At 39.2% G+C, this 17,903-nt stretch overlaps 1 protein-coding gene across 2 annotated transcripts in view; it reads left to right on the plus strand.

The window, feature by feature from the left end:
• Positions 1 to 17,903, plus strand: part of LOC138180501 (semaphorin-1A) — a 386,643-nt gene that overhangs the window by 368,305 nt on the left and 435 nt on the right. Inside the window, exons 11-15 of one of the 2 annotated variants that reach the window (XM_069114412.1) lie at positions 3,028 to 3,376; positions 3,973 to 4,055; positions 4,138 to 4,236; positions 4,649 to 4,933; positions 15,675 to 15,818. In XM_069114412.1, the coding sequence (XP_068970513.1) occupies positions 3,028 to 3,376; positions 3,973 to 4,055; positions 4,138 to 4,236; positions 4,649 to 4,933; positions 15,675 to 15,818 (960 nt within the window). The remainder of the gene's footprint in view (positions 1 to 3,027; positions 3,377 to 3,972; positions 4,056 to 4,137; positions 4,237 to 4,648; positions 4,934 to 15,674; positions 15,819 to 17,903) is intronic. The other variant, XM_069114413.1, reaches the window with a different exon arrangement.

Below are 17,903 nucleotides of genomic sequence, written 5' to 3' on the forward strand. Positions count from 1 at the left end.
AAAGTTAACATTTATCATAAAGAGAGAGGGAGAGAGAAAAACAAATATTACACGTTTTTTGAAAATTCCATATTAGTTTGACGAAGTCATTCCGAGTTTCCACCGAGGTGATTTCTTAAGCTGATAGAAACTGGGACACTGGCCTTTAGCGGTAACTTTCTAGCGAAATTAGCTTAGTTCCCGGGGAAGTTTACTGCGAGTAATAAACTCGTAAATCCAGTGCAGCAAAAATTGAGAAATTTGTAAACATGGTGGCCAACGAGTGATAACTGTTGCACAAGAATGAGTCGAGCGCCAGAAGAGCAAAGGAAAGTAAACTTTTAACTCTGATAAACTAAACTCGATTTCCCGTAAAACGTGGATAGTTCTTCGCTAAAAATCGTATTAAAATTCACGTAAAATTATTTCGAATTAGTCGAACTTGCTATACGAAACGTGGGAAACTTAATTCTCGAGAAAATTTAATTACACAAAAGTAATACCTATTCCTGCCGCTCCGACTATCTTAACGCGTTTGTACCAATAAGCACGACAATGCTTGGTGATCTATTAATTATATAGCTAAACGATAATATCATTATCTGATAACAAGTTGATTTTCGAATCGATATACCTACAATAAAAAAAAAACAATAAAATGTTGGTCATTTCTGGAAGCTAGCACCTTGAGAGTTTTCCAGCATATCGTAACTGGGAGACGTCAGTTCGGCGTTTTATTCAATGTTTTATCGAACACGAATTACCCTTTCTTCGTGCTAATGCCCCCCAAAGAATGGCCGCATTAATGGTTTTTAGCCTCGCTCGTGCGGAATTAACGAGCAAGTGACAGAAAACTTTCGCTACGTTTCCTTTCAACCGACTTCCATTCAGTCTTTGCTCGCTTGGATTACGGTTCTTTAACGTTATTGTTCCCGGGGAATTTTTAATATTAATGGCCATCATCGGCTACCGGTGTACCAGCGCAGCGATTCGAAACGTCCGTGATTTAAAGGCTAACATCAAGGCACGGCTCGTGTCACACGAACTATGCATTAAGGGCAAATTTGAATTTAAGATGACTCAAGAGCTCTTTGTGAGACCGATCCTTATTTTTGTCTATGCAAGCGGGCTGTGAGGGTAACTCGTTAGACGAACCTCTTTAACGTCATACTCGATCCTATGTTTTGCAACGATTGCTCTTTTCCACTTGACATCGATTCTTTTTCATACTTCTTGCCTCCTTCCTTCCTTCCTTCCTTCCTTCCTTCCTTCCTTTCTTCATTCGTTCGTTCGTTCTTTCCTTCAATTTCTTTTCCTTATCCGTTTTGGTCTTTGCAAGTTCAAGTAGAGGAAATTATGGTTACAAAGTGGTATAACATCACAATGTTAAAGTAACTAAAGTAACATGTAAATGCTAAAGTAACAGAATTTTTGTAGAACAGGATGGTTTACGTAAGGATAGCGTAATGTTTAAACGCACAAGTAGATAAATAAAAGAGAGTAGAAATTGAATAGGATTAACTGACAACGTATGAAATTGTAAAATTGCTGTAAAATTGCAAAAAGTTATAAAATTGCTTTAAAAGACGCAAAATGGAACATCTTGTTGCGTGTAATAGTATTCAGGTGAAATACAGTGACCTTTGGTAATTCGTGATTTTACTTTTCCCTGAAAGTTGCAAACTAATTCACAGGGACAAACATATGACCGTTGTTATTTCGTGTCCGCTTAATTAACAAGAACTATCGCGTTAATGTAAATTAGTAATTTTCAATGTTCCAACGATGATACTGAACATGAATGATGAAATGATCTATATCGTTCGTAATACATTAACCAACGACGTATTAGCGAGTGGTTTTCAATTAAATCGAATACGTGAAAATGTTATATTAACATTTTACGTGGGGAACGGAGCAGCCTCGAAAAGGACATGTTTTCCTACATATACACACACGAGTTAGCATAATTGATATTACGCTATGGCGTAACGGCATTCACCCCATTATGCAAGAGGTCGCTGTTCAAATTAATATTAACACCTTATTAGCAGCCAGGAAATTACAATTTCTCGCACGTACCACCCACTTCAACTGTTAGTTTTATAAGGATACTAATTTTATAATGCGCGTTATGGACAAACCGACACAAAATTGTTATTATCACTTAACGATGGTATCGCATTAATGGAGTACAATACCGTGCGTATACTGCGTGTAGCAATCGTTGATTAATAATTTCTACCCTCCTAACCAGTTAATCGAAAATTGAAATTCTCTTAAAATGCCGTACGTAGAATTTAATCCTTGTACCTTGTATAGTATATATGTATACGTATCTACATACATATATGTATTACGCGATGTTGGTTTCATCGGTAACATGTAGGAGTAGAGGTACTGATAATAATTAAATTATGATACTCGAAGTGCTTCGAACGTTGAACTCTTCTAAAACGTGTAATAGAATTATGCAACAACAGGTTTTCGTATGTTGCATAATAAATTGTTAATGTTAGAGGGAACAATGTTAGGGAAAGTTTCAAGGAAATTTGTTACGTTTTTAAAAAGGGGCTGATTTTGTGATACTGTTGCTTTAAATAAACTACTGATACTGGTAATTTTACTTGATAACATCGTTACACAAAGTAAAGCTAATTGTAATAATATTGTTTTATACGGAATAAGAAACTTTGAATACGTTTGTATTACAACGTATAGTAACGCAAAGAATTCTAGAAATATTCATTTTCGCCATACCGTAAGATATTCGCGCAACTCTTTGCTCACAGAGAAACTTGCAAAAAGAAAAAACACGTTTGTCTAAATTGAAAAATGTCAATTCGATATTTAGTTAAAAGAGAAGCAGCGAAAGAAAAATTACATAGCTACAGAAGCAACCAGTTGGAATAAGAAACATGACTAAATCGATAACAAAAGTGGCAATGGTCGAAAATCGATGCCCGTGAGCCACGCGTGAAATGAAGCAAAGAAAAGCGCGATATGTAGAGGACGAGCGGTTTATCGAGCGATTTACAATTATTTCAGAGTCAACGAGCGACGTCACGGAAGGAGTTTACGCCGGCGAGCGTGCCCGTTTGGTTTATGGGGTGTTCACAACCCCCGTGAATTCGATCGGCGGTTCGGCCGTCTGCGCTTTCTCCATGAAGAACGTCCTCGAAGTCTTCCAGGGTGCGTTCAAGGAACAAGAAACCATAAACAGCAACTGGTTGCGAGTACTTCCGGAAAAGGTGCCCGAGCCTAGACCCGGTGCATGCGTAAACGACTCCAGGACACTTCCAGACGTGACCGTAAATTTCGTCAAAGCGCACCCCCTCATGGACGATGCGGTCCAATCCTTCTTTTCATTACCTGTGATAACCAAAGTCAGTTTCAAGTAAGTGCTTGCTACTCGTTATTCGTCATTTCTTTGTTTGTGATTCCAAGCGCTATTATGTTGTAATAGAACTTTCCTCCGTAAATACATTTTACTTTTTTAATGGAATTATATATTTTCCTTGGTTCTTCAAGTTGCTCAAGTTGTCTTATGAATAGAAGACGAATAAACTTTATTATTTCCGTGAATATGTTGTGAATATTTGAACATATCTTTGCTTGATAGCCGCTTTATCGAAACACTTGTTAATAGCAGTAGTGGTAGTAGTAGTTGTAGTAGTAGTAGTAATAGCAGTCGGAAAGCGAACTAGACAGCAACTAACTTTATGTTCAAGTCAAACATTGCTTCGTAACAACTTACTATAACAAGCAAGATTGCTAAATGAATGGAATTATACAAAATGGCAACGCAACTTGTTCAACATTAATTTCCGGTACAGTCACAGTTAACGTAATCTCGTAGAGTTTCCAATTATTTGGAGTGTCGAAAATGATACCAATTATAAGAGTACGATGTTGGAATGTAATTTGAAAGAGTGACGATCAAACCAAAGTGTCGTATTCCAGTTACAGATTTACCAAAGTGTCGTATTCCAGTTACAGATTTACCAAAGTCGCCGTGGATCCTCAAGTGAAGGCGTTGGATGGCAAAGCCTACGATATCCTGTACGTCGGAACAGGTGAGTTACCGCAATTGTGCATCACGGCGAACAAAAGCACTCGTACGGCATTTAATTATGATAATTTCATAATTATTCGTAGACGACGGCCGAGTTCTCAAAGCGCTCAATACTCGAGCGCCGGATTCTCTGAACAACGTTAGCCAGGTCATCGTCAGCGATGTTCAAGTACTCAAGTACGGTAAGCGGTCCTCGAAAATCTCCACGCATTTTTTCCCTGCAAATGAAACTCTCGAAGCCTCGTGAAATTCAACGTTCGATCGTTCCACATCCGATAAGCATCGATCCAATTATGGAAATCACATAATCTATGTTCAAATTCTAAGCCAAAGAATTTAATCAATCCGTTGAATTACCATGTACAAAAATCCTAATAATACGTATTACGAAGAACATAATAATTTTAATTAATATTAAAGTAGTCTTTTTATTCAAGTAATCTTCGTTGATCAAATTTCCAACATTGGTGAAACGTTGACCGATAACGTCGCACGAACCGCAGCAAACACGTTTTCTTCCGAACGACGAGCCGATATTCCTTCGTGCTTAATCCCTACACGAGAATTAAAGCGTCCAATTCCGTTCACGTTCAGGACAAGCGATCAAGGATCTGTTGGTGGTCCACCTGGCCGGCGAGGCGAGCAAGTTGGTCGTGTTTGCTGACTCCGAAATTCGTGCGGTACCACTGCATCATTGCGACGCGGCAGCGGCGGTCACCTGCGCGTCTTGCGTTGCACTTCAGGATCCACATTGTGCTTGGGACGCTACGAAGAATCTGTGTGTGGCCGTGTCGACTAAGCTGCACGACAGCGATGCTGACAAAACCCTCTTCCAGGACATTATGAACGGCAGACACAAGGGCTGCGGCTACGAGCAAGGTAATTCCCGTTAACGCAAACTCTCCTTAATTCAGTTAAGACATTTAAAGCTCGATCTCTCGCGAGATTATCAAACGTTATCGACGCGTCTCTAATGTAAACTTGTCGTTCTCGCTTGAATTTCTATTTTTCCGTTTTCTTTTTTTTTTCAATGAATTCACGCTGATTGGTTCCTTTCTTTTTTCTCTTTTTTTCTCTCTTTCTCTTATTTTCTATCAAAGGATTGGCAATCCTGATAGCAGCGATTACTTAATACGACGAGTCTCTGTGAGATTTGTAGGTTCTCGTAACAAGCGAGAAACGTTAGCTTGTAAGCAGAATTTAAACGAAAGAAACAACTAACGCTTTCAATTTGGTAGAACGGTATGATACCTATATACTAAAAACGCATTAACAGGAGATCTGTCCGTACAACGATTAATCAAGGACGGCTAGATAAAAGATAAAAATAAAAGGGTCTATCATCTTTTCGCTGAAAAAGAATAAATACGTAATTCTATAGCGCGATAACGCACTTTGCGAAGGTCACGCCGAAAAAGTTAGTTGAATTAGATTGGAAAGTGTCATCGCACAACCTCCATATTCACTAGATATTGCGCAATAGAATTATGGTCTCTCTACAGCACTTCGACGTTTTTAACCGATAAACAAATTTTCTTACGGAGATAATATCAAAAATACTATATGTCAATTTACTGAACTGCAAAAATGTAAGTTTTGTTCGTTAGAGGAATTAGGTCCCTCTGGTATACAGGGTAAGTCAATCAAAACTATTAGTATGTAGAACAACTCGTTACCTATTGATTATACAAAAAAACGTTTTATCTAAAACGAATTATAATGCGTTCGAAGGGACTCATCGAATGGATGCAATTCGGCTTTTTATATCTTGGCGGTTTCTTCGGCTGTGCAAACATTGGAATAAATCATCGAACGCAGTTTATCTCGCACAGGATTAAAGGTTCCTCCTATAGAAGCGACCTCCTTCTGCTTTTTTATATTACGCGTTCTCCAATAGTACTTTTGATTAGAAAAATAGTAACGTGTACCATAGAAACCCCGGCAGTGGGTTAAATCGAACATACTGTGTATACCTCGAAAGGTCTCGACGTTGTTAGGAAAAGTTATAAAAAAAAAATCTTGCTAAAAGCTACCTTTTAGACGTAATTATGCCGCCAGTCTCGAAAGGGTTAAGTGGTACTCGATTCGACGTTTGCCAAGGCATTTTGACTGGAAGCTGGATTGTTGGAAAGTTACACGGTACACAGCCACATGAATCGTGTAGGAGTTTTCCTCGTTCAACGAGCGTGACGGTAGCTCGCTTACTTAGCCATGGCACGGTTAAATTCGACGGTTTTTCGCGTTTACACCGGGGCTAAAATGCCGGGGAAGAGAGCTATCCGTGAGAATTGGCTCGCCACGCTCCTTGATCGGTTTCACAGCCTCTCCTCTCCAAGAGGTCTCGACGGAGAAGTTTCGCTCGCCGGATGAAACACGCTTCCTAGAGAGGAATTTTCAACGCCTTTGCCGCGTAACCGTACGATTGTGAATACAGTTATGAATGCGGTATGGTTCGGGCTTCGTAGATCACGTTACGCCGAGCAGTCGAGAGACTCGTAATTGGAATTTCGAGGAAAAATGTTGGCAAATTCGTGTGGATGGTACACTTTGTCGTTCGCGAAGGTTAATAGCGAAATATAGTTGGTCAAATTTCCTTTTAATTTTTTATCGAGTGCTGTCAATTAACACTTCAACTGCCACGCTAACTGCCGGAGCTTGAACTTCTTACAATTGTAAAAATTGTATGAAAATTGGCAATTAGGGCATTTTGAATATAACCGATAAATAGAAGATACTTTGAAATAAAAAGAGCCACATTGAACAATTTAACATTTTTATTAGAACATCGATAAAAAAATGAGAACAAATCTTGCATCTAACGGTGCACTGTATTAAAACACTTTAAACATAAATGTGACTCATCGATACAATCTGGACAATAGGGGATCACCTTTTTGGTCCGATTCTTAGCAATTTTTGATCCTAACTGTTTGACATTTTTTTTATAACACTCTCTGCAAAACCTGCCAGGTACGCTTGCCCTTCTTTCTTCTGCATTTCGTGTCGCAATTTTTGTCGAATAAGTATATTTGACGGCTCCGGTGAATGGAACTGTGTAAGGTGCATTACGAGTGCCATTCTAAAATCAGATACCTTGATTTTTGTTTTTGTTGCTTGTTTATAGAGTATCATCGCGTTTGAAATTGATGTATTTAACAACAACTCTAAAGCTAATTTTATATGTCACTTGAGGGTTCTTCTGTGTTGTGTAGAATATGCTATCATTTGATCTGATAAATCCACAGCACATTTTGCTCTATTGTAATCTACCACTACCATTGGTTTATCACAAACATAATTTTTTTGCGGACCTCTAACATTTCAGCCTAATATCTTCTACGCGTTTCAACAATATATTCTGCACGTTTTGCTTACAATAAAATAACGAATGCGAATGGTTTGTTGAAATAAACGAAGCCTTGTTATAATACGTCGCTATCCACTGTTAGTAAGGCACCACGGTGGTCACGGGTGACCACCAATGAGATAAACGGTCCATTGGGGAAGAATGTTGTCTTACATCATCAATTTATTATTATTTTGCCACTATATGCTTTGAATAATAAAAATACTCCAGTGGCGTCCTAAGCGAAAACATGTGATTTTGGCGTGGCAGTCAAAGTGTTAAACGAGATAGATAGTCAAAGTAGGTTTGGGATCTTATTTCAGACGACAACAAAGAGAAATTACGATCAAAGAAGTTGTTTGAAAGGAGATATTTTCGTAACGAATATGTACATCTGTGAATAATCTCCTATTAAAACTACTACTGATTATTATTTTATAGCGTTATGTTGCCTGCATCGTAATTTTAGTTTTGTGCTTACTTCCATTCATACAACATAATCTTTTGGGAAAAAATTGCAAAAGATGCAAAACCAGTTGCGACAACTTTATCGCCTTAAAGGAAGAATCATTCTGTCCGTAAAAATTCTACTTTTAAAACCGAGAACTTGTAAAAATGTGTAAATCCCTTAAAAGTGGAGTAATTCTAACCGTAGAATTTTGTTATCCGAAAGATTGTAAGATGTTTGTTATAACGAGGAAAACTATTTTAATTAATCGCTGTCAGCATCTATTACCTAGAAACGTTCGTAATAAATTCTACAAAAATCCATAAATTTAGTGCAAGATATCTCATTCCGTCTTGCGATAGTACAAGCGAACCGAAGTTCGAAAAATGTTTGTAGAATGGAGAAAAAAGAATGACAAGACAAGGACCGTCTAAACAGGATATGTTAAAAATGTCTATCGTCGCTATAACTTTTTAAGCGGAATTTCTCTCAGGAATTTGTCCATTAAACCGAAGAATTTCTCGTGTTAAACTCACCCGGGCGCAGTTGAAAATTTTACCGTTGCACTCCGGTTGCAGGTCTTGTCTAATTTTTGTTAGAAATGAAAAAGAAGAAAAGTAAAAAGGTAAATAAATAAGTAACAAGAAAATAAAAAAACAGGAAGAATTCTCGAAATCTTAAAAACGAACCGCGCGAATATCTCCACGAATTTTCCATCTAGCGGATATAGCGGCATTTCTGAACGACGCGACGCGAGAAGGACCGCTTCAAACTTACATTTACTTTGTACGCTCGCAAACGATCTTATAAGCTTCAGCATATTCATATTTCACGCTGGTTATATCAGCGGCCATCAATTTCTGTCGTAATCAAATTCGCATCGGCCAGCGACGTAGTAGCACGTGCGACGTTGAGGGGACGCGTGTTACGTGGATGTATCGCGACCGTTTATAAACGTGATTTCTTTCTCCATCGTAGCCATAACAACTATATATTTTGTTATTTGGCCGTCCATTTCAATCGACCAGTCTTCTTTCGCTTTTCTCCCTATATTCATCACCGTTCACTGTACGCTTTTCTCGCGATAGCTCGCACGATGGTTCAGCTGGCAAATAGCCGATAGCAATCGGACTAGCGATGGAATCGAATTCGGCGCGTATTCGCGAATACAACTAACAAAAAACATCAAAATACTGTTATAAAGAGCTGGAACTTATCTAGGTTCGTGTTTACTTGAAAATACGTGTGTTTTCTTCAAAGCGAGGCGTTGGAAACTTTACAGTTCAATTGGAAGCTACTTGCAACAGACTCGATTCCACCGGTAGCAGGCGATGTAGAACTGACAATACGCTTCTTTCGACTGGTCACCATGGGCTAGAAGATACGTAGACGCGATAACGGGGCTATCGGCCCGATGCAAATGTATCCTGAAATCGATTTATGGTATTCGACACGGCGCGGCGTGCAACAGCGTCAGATGTGTACCGTCTGGCCTACAGGATAAATTGGAATTTATGCGTCGGTTTACGTCGTCCGATACGCTCCTAACGAGCGTTACTTGGCCGTTCACCGCTGCTAAAAGTGCTCCAGATCACAGGATCACAATGAGCACAGCCAGGAGCGGTTGTCACGGGGAAAATCGATTTCCCGTACGATCGAACGGGAAACACGGCGGTGATTAGAAGGTAACGTTACACGTCGTGTTCACTTGGTTTACGCTGACGGGTAAAACCGTCTACGACTTCTCGTGGTAACTTTTCTTCGTTTTAACGAGGTTTAGAATTATCGAAGTAGCGAAACAGAATGTAACATCGGGCACAGAATTACTTTTCTGCGGCTAATCGAATAGCGTTCTCTCAAACGCAAATTTTCTCCTCCAATTTATTATCTTCGCTTATTTTCATCACATAAAATTCCTGGGTTTCCTCTTACGCTGTTCACCACGAAATAACCGCTATAGTCTCGAAAGCACAGTTAGATGTACGTACACTTTCTCATCTTGCGAGCAGTCATCCTGTAACGGAGTTTCATTATTTTCTACAACTTAGCTCACCTTCGTCACCTGCGTCAAGCTAAATCATTTGTCCATATAGAATATCGACTTTTGTGGTGTTTAAGATTCAAGTACGTTACAAAGAAGCATTCTACGAAGGAGAGTCTCGCTTTCGCTCGTGTCAGAGCGACTGTAAGTTGCGTTACCCTTTGCGTTTTGCTATTTGGTTCGCTCGACCGCTAATGGAATCGACCTTTTCCCCGTAACTAGCCTAGAAACGACCGCAAATGACGCGACATTCGGTTTAACGCGTTCTACGGGGTGTAGATCACCGGTGTGAGTCACAACACCGTGACAAAATGGCGAATTCGCTGGTAGCTCGATAGCTTCGCCCTGTCTGCCGGCATTGATAGCCAGTGAATCAGACGCTGCTTTTACCTCTACTACGGAGACTCGAAGTACGTTTGCGAGTATGATTTGTTGTCTGTGAGGTTGTGTCAGGCTGACTCGTAGGTAGAATCGAAGGTAGTATTTATATGTCGCTTTATGGGAATGAGGCAGCGTCTTTTCCTGCGTATGAATCATCCCGTTTAAGAATATTACGTAAAATTTGAAACAAATGGATGTTGTTTCGCATTTTCTTGATACTAAATATACTAGAGCGAAATCTAATCTTATTCATTATCGCGGAAATCTTGTTTTCCAACTTATAATAATTCACGTAGCTAGTTATAACGGTAGTACTACACGTGCAAATATTTCCCCTGATAAAACCTGTAAATTATAAAACCTACGAATCTCGATAGCAAGGTAATCGTAGCGATTAATTAATCACGGGTATTTATACACGGAAAATCGTAGGTGCAACCTTTCGCGGTAACAAAGAAAATAACAAAATGTCTCAAGTAAATACTAGACCTGTTATCAAAATCTAGGAATTAAATCAAATAATCCCATAAATCCTGTTACTCTTACCACGATCACGCAATGTACGGAGCTAAAGCGCGTTAATCACAGACCGTTAAAATTGCTCTCGTGGCTTCAATCCTCTTACGTTCCATGGAACCGATCGCATGTCGATGCAAAGTGCGTAGGCTTGTCTCCATCAACTAGTTTGACCTATTACTCTTTTATCGGTCGCATGATTTATCCACGAGACGAAATTGCAGAAAAGACTGGCTCCATTGAAACTCGAGACGCACACGCTGCAAGAAAATTGCCTCTTAAGGCTAAAGGTACTCGCCATTATCGCAAGTAACGCGCGGACACGTCGCACGTTAAAGAAGCTCCTCCAAATGCCGCTGCCACGTCTGCATCGAGGTGAAAGTTTAATAAGAGAGAAAATCACCGGTCCAAACGAGTCTTACTTGTTGCTCTAACTAGCTACGCTCGTTTCTTAAATCCACACGCGGAAATGGTTCAGCCCGCTCGGATTAATTTTAATCGGCTGCAACTGGTTTGCGATACCTACAGCTGCTCGGCCGATTATACGCTGAGAAGTGCCGCTGCATCGATATCCCGCCAGTGAAATTTCTCGTGAAACACCGTCGCGATGTTCGTCGAAACTTTTTTCAACACGTTGACTGCCACGTCACTCGTATTCGGGTGACGGCAAAGTTTCTAATAGGACCGCGTCACCCGTATTCGGGTGACTCTTATTTGACTATTTGCGAAGGATCGTCGTAGGTATTTGAAAAGATTTTCCACAGGAAATAATGAAATTATTGAATTGTTATAAAAGTAGTACGAAAATGGTTTATTAAGAAAATTATTTAGAATGTAAAACTTTGAAGCATTCTATACAAAGCTGAGTTTGGTCGGGACAATTTGGACAATAAGTTGTTGTTTTCTTTAAATTTTTTCGTGTCTTTGATCGGTCCGTTTGACGTCTTTTACCTGCATAACATAGTTTTCATGCACGTCTAATGCTTCTTCCGGAATCATTTTTCCAAACGACGATATTATGCTGACTCCGTCGAACACAAGGATTTTTTTGTATTTTCAGACAATCCTAATATTTTTCCTAATAATAAGCTAATAATTCTCTAAATCTTCTAATATTTACATCATTCCTTGTTGCAATTTTCTGATACAAGTAAGTTTGTTGTTTCGTCATCAACGAACAGCTCAAACACATCGTATGGATTGACATCGCCAGGTAATTGCCTAATGAGACCGTCTGTCTCAGGAAAAGGGAATGACTTCTGCCGACCACTAAATTCATTCTATTCGCCAAATTGAATTGTACTTTCCTCGGTATCATCGGTTCTTTTTTCTTCCTCAATGACCAATTTCTTAAAAATCTCGTCAACAGTATCTTCATTACATTCAGTATCACTACGATTGCACTTATCAATATCCGAATCAGAATCAAACGATGTGTAATTCTATTTATATTTCTATTTCTATGAAATCTGATTTCTTCCTCATTGCTACTATTCGAATTTGCATAAACCTCGTAAAAGCTTTCTTTTTCACTGCTATTTGACTCACTAAGAAATCAGTTTTCCATTTTCCTTTTCGACATTGTAACGAATTAGGACATAGATTTTAAGTTATCTAAAATATCGGTGGGAGTACCTAGCAGAGTACGTTTGATACAGCGGCACTCGTGGCCTGAAGGAGATTTCATTGAAAACACGCGCGGCAGTCAACGTGTTAAGAACACTAGAGAATTTCGATTACGAAGTGAAACATCGTAAATTCGTATTTAATTCTGAACTGCTACGATAAGATGAAAATAGAACCCGGATCAATTATTAACATTGATTGATTATCCCATTTCGAACTGTGGATATAGGGGCTCGATATTTCGACGGTTAATATGATATAATATAATAAAAATATAATTCAAAGTTAAACGTTATCTTTCTATGCAGTCGCGAATTTTTCAGTGTTTCTGTTCCTCCTTCTACGCATATTCCATTGTTTCCGACTGGTCTGTTGCAAAGATCGCGAACTCGTGGAATGACCTAATACAATTCATCGCGAATTCTAGGCGTGCGCGATGATCGTGTTAAATAGGGACGCGAAAGAGCGATTTCTCTGGAGAACAGATTCGACGGAGGCGTGGCCACGATTTGCCAACATTTTGCCCACAAATGCAAGAACGAGCCGCGCACACTGCGCTTATCACCGAGACACATATAATTTCCTCGGAGTGCAGACGTGCTCTCGATAAACTCGCCACGGAATAATTTCTAACTACGGACCTTATTCCTCTGTGCATCTTATCACGCTCGCAGGTTGCCCGACTAACGAGCATCGATCGTAGAGAACCGGTACGACGTACGGTTCTTTGAATTTTTATACCTTTTATCGAGTAGAGAGCAGAATGGAAAGAAATCTGGCGGTGCTAGTCCACCGCAAAAATTTGTTACCGCTATTTCGCGGGTATTTCTCGGCAAAATGGGAACTACGCGAAAACGAGTAGACTAAGTTGCTCGAAGCATCTAGAAAGTGTTTTATAATTGATAAGAAGTTGATTTTTTCGCAACACTGTCCTTGTTCCTTTGTCATGACACGATAACGGATCTCTTTAAAGCTGAAACGGTTAGCGGACAAATAAATTGACTTTGGGTACCGCGATACGTAATAGAGGAACTCGGGACTGCGAAACGTTGGAAATATGCCGCGGACGTGATTGAATCGATCATCTTCGAAAGGACATTTCTCTGTTTTGAAACTCTGTACACAGTGTACACGCAGGAGGAAGAAGGAAAACTGCAGCTGTTAGTTACAATGACTCGTCGTTTGAATTTCACACGACGTTCGAGCTTGGTATTTTAGCTTTATTTCATAACGCTGACGACTCTTCCTTTACACTTTTACTCGACACAATAGAGGAGTAAAATTATAACGTAGATTTCTGATGCTTTATTATCGAATGCTTTGTTCTTCAAAGGCGCTTTGCACGTGACGTATTTGGAAATATAGCTATACTTATACCAACGCTGAAAATAGTAAAAAGAAGAAAGTATTATGTATAATAATGTTAGAAGATCGAAAATTATATCGTTTAACTTTAAACATTCTTCCTTACAGCTTCAAGGTTTATTTTACGGGTACAACTTTACATTGAAATTGAAAGACCGTTGCATCTTCGATGATATGTAAAGATTTTATATTTTATATATAAAGAACTTTTAGAATACGATAAACAAAACACGCTGCTTTTACGTTAGAACTTAGTCAGATATATTTAAACTTGAAACATAAAGGTAGTAGTTATTTACGGTGTTGCTTGAAACTTCAACTTTCCAGCTTAAGTGGTTTTTAAGGTACGTGCACTCTTGTAAAGAAAAATGCAACGTTTCAAAAACTCGCGTTGAACATTGTTTTTAAGTGTTCCAAAGACGTGAACGATATCTACAGAAAATTCGACTTTTGAAAGAAGCTTCGTAGAGAAGCCCTGGAACGCGTAGAAATAAAACCCATGGTAGAAGCCCGAACCGGCAACCCTCTTATCACGTTGTACTTTCCTTTGAACAAACTAAAAACTCAGTAAATTGCTTCTGTCGTCTAAATTAAAATCTAGGAAGCAAACTTTCCATATGTTTCTACCGAATCGATTGTACCTAGAAGCTTCTTAGTTTGCTATTTACGCACAACCAACCTTCCTTCGCCATGTTAAAACAATAAAAATTGCAGCCTTATTAAAATTCCAGCTTTCGAATAGAGACTGAGATCGTAGATAAAATAGCTGCAACATAATACAACGTATTACGTATGTTCATGTATCGAGCCTCGGAGTCGATAAAAGCATATGCTGCATATCCTTTTCCGATGGACCCCTTTCGTTCGTTGACCGTGACGACTACTTATATTTATTTTCTTGCAAACCGCTTTAATCCTTTCACCGTCACCTACTCTACGCTTCTCGCATACTACTACCGCTATTCTCTATCTATGTCGTGATGCCGCATTGTTTAACAACCTCGTCCTGACCACTTTGTATGCCCACATTGCGCCCATGCGCGCGTGTTATGCGTTATACCATCGAGATGTCCAAGTGTCATTCTCAATGGCAAGTAGCAGCAAAGTTACGAGATCATATTGGCCTCCTTTTTAATAGCTGATTCGTAAACGATCGTATCTAAGCGAAACGTGTTGTTCTCGTGTCACTAACAACCCGATCAAGTACAATTTTAATTATTAACGTTGATGGTTCACGCCTATGCGTATGCTTGTAGCTTCGAGGACAAATCTTTGATCGTCTTCTTCCCTTCCTATGATTTTTTCCAGATTAATTAGACCAATTTTGTCGATTTGTAGTAAACCGACTCACTGTTGAGAATGTCTTACATACAAATAATGCACATCGGCGTGAACGTGTTAAATAACAATGGTTTCGGTTATTCGTATTAATCAACTACACACTCGCTAATCTTAATCCATTATCTTGCAATACAAATTATTAATCCATTATCTGCCAATATAAAGTATATAAATGGACTTCGATGTAGAATATTAAAAAAACAAGTTTGTTTAAAAGCATTGAAAGGCATAGAATAGTATTAAAATCTGTAAAAAAAAAAGAAAGAAAAAATTGGCAGCTAATAAATCGATCTCACAGAAGTCGATGCAAACCAAAGTTGCCATCAATTATTGTTAAATCATGATCACAGACTTAACTTTGCATCGTCCCCTCTGTTAATTGGTATTTTTCAGTCGCATGCAATTCGGCCCACCGTGGTCAACTATTGAAAAAGGGACCAACGTACTTACGAATCATTACTTTACGCTCAGAACATCATTTCTTTTTGTTTTGTCTGTCTTAAACTCGACTTGCCATCTGTGCTCTCGTCATCAAATCAGTGAAATGTTGCTTCAGAGATGGTGAAGCCCGTGCAACCAGCGATTCTGCCCGAAAACGGGCGAGGCGAGCAGCCCGATGAACGGGACAATGAAATCGTCATCGAGCTGGATCGAGAAAATCAGTACGGTCGTACGCAGCCACGAGCTAACGAGCCTCAAGGTAATCATTTGCGCAATATCCAGATGGTCCACCCACACCTCGTGTCACGATACATTTTTTCCGTTTCTTTTGTTCATTAATCTCGATTACACGCACACACACATACACGCACATACACATATATACACACACATACACGCCTTGCTTTCAATCCATCGTCATCCACCAGTCCGTACGTATACAAGAGATTAGGCTGTCTCAAACGTTTCCTTCGTTTTATAAGGAAACAATAGATGCACGACATTTTTTTGTTTTATATTATTTCACTGAATCATGTACGATCCATTTTGTTCCAACAGAACAGATATAAAATAAAACAAAATATATAGCACAAAAAGTGTTGTACATCTATCATCTCTTTATAAAACGAAAGAAACTTTTGCAACAACCTAACGGATATCCAGTTTTGTCTAGTCAAATTTTATACGTGTACTCTGCTATTTTCTGATGAAAATAAAAATGTTGTATTTTCAACATTTCAACTTTCAAGTAGAGGATTTTGTATATAAGTAGAGAAATGTTGTATAAGGAACGACATCAACTCTACTGGCGCTGCTTTAACAACATCGATAATGTACAAATTATTTGATTTTGTTTTCCAAATAGGAAAGCCGCAGATGCTTTTTGTCGATTCTTACTTTGTGTCGTAGTAACGGCAAGTCCGTTATCGTCCTCTTAGCGTCTGGTATTTTTGACGTAACTTTTTAATAAAACTTCAAACTACATATGTTTGTATAACATTTATTTCTTACTTATATCAACAGAATATACTTATAAAATTTGATCAAGAGAAAAACTCGAACTCCTTGTATATAGGCAACGCGTAAACATACAACTTTAGTAGCCATTTTTCATTGTACACGTACAGATAGTTGAAGCTAGCTCTCTCTCATTCGTCATTCGTTACACTGTTGCGGTTCTCCTCGTCTATATGTATATGTTTCACGTGTACAGTGTGTCCTAACTTTGTGCACCGTACTCACCCTGTTGTTTGTAACTAGTTGCACCGACCACTCGCGTCCCTGCTACCTGGTTTTATTAAAAGTGCAGCCAACTAGAGGAAAAGAAACGCGTGGAAAAACTCGTGGACATGATCCTGCCTGGCATCCACCGCAACGAACGAGACTCGAACCATGAAATTGTGCTTCTGCCAAGAGAATTGCATCCAAGATGGTTGCTAACGTCGCAATCTCTTCCAGCCGATGATCCAATTTCATGATTCGATTTCTTCGTGCTAAATGTAACGGTGAACGCAACGAGCGATCGCTAAATACTGTCCAAGCCGAGAATAGAACGATCGGTTGTTGCCACGCTAGATAGAATCGCGTTTTTCGACCAATGCAAAACGCTCGGACACGTTTTTCAAGATCGCAAGCATGAGATCAATCGATCTCACACTTGGACGTTTAATACGTGAAATTCACGGAGATTCGGATACACGTGTAATATCTACATCATCGCTGTTGGGTGATCGAATACTTTGTTCTGACAGAAACTTTATGACACGCTGATTTCGTGGTGTTCGTCGATGTGCGAACGAAGCAACCGATTCTTTCGTTGCTACTTTGACGCAACACGATCGGAGATCGTACGTTATGGTAACGAAAGGCTGACACGAGTCGAGCTACTCCATTTGTCGCTGCTGTCAGAAATTTGTAATTGCTGGTATAATTGGAGAAAAGAGGAATTTATTAGAAAGTGCGAACAAGGTGTTTACGGTACAAGGCTTCGTTTGTGAAAACAGCGATTTGAAATATTTATTAGGTGCAAAAGGATGAGAAATTTCTTTGTAAAACGAATTAGGAACGTTTTCTCCTTTACGGAAGTTTATCGTACGATAAACTGCTTGGATTATCGGAAAAGGAAAACACGCGCTAAAAATTGAAAACGAAGCCGCGTACTAAATATTTCGAATTTTTCCTTAGGATCTCTGTTCTTTAGATACCTTCTTCTTCACGTAGAATCCAATCGTATCATCGGTTACAAAAGACCCCGTGCAACGAAAAACACGTGCCGCGTTCCTCGCCGGATAAATCTGTTTCCTTTCCGTTCCTCTTTTACGATTTCTTCTTCCTACGAACAATG

Source organism: Bombus flavifrons, chromosome 6 (assembly GCF_040668555.2).
Source record: "Bombus flavifrons isolate JBK064 chromosome 6, iyBomFlav1_principal, whole genome shotgun sequence".
NCBI lineage: Eukaryota > Metazoa > Arthropoda > Insecta > Hymenoptera > Apidae > Bombus > Bombus flavifrons.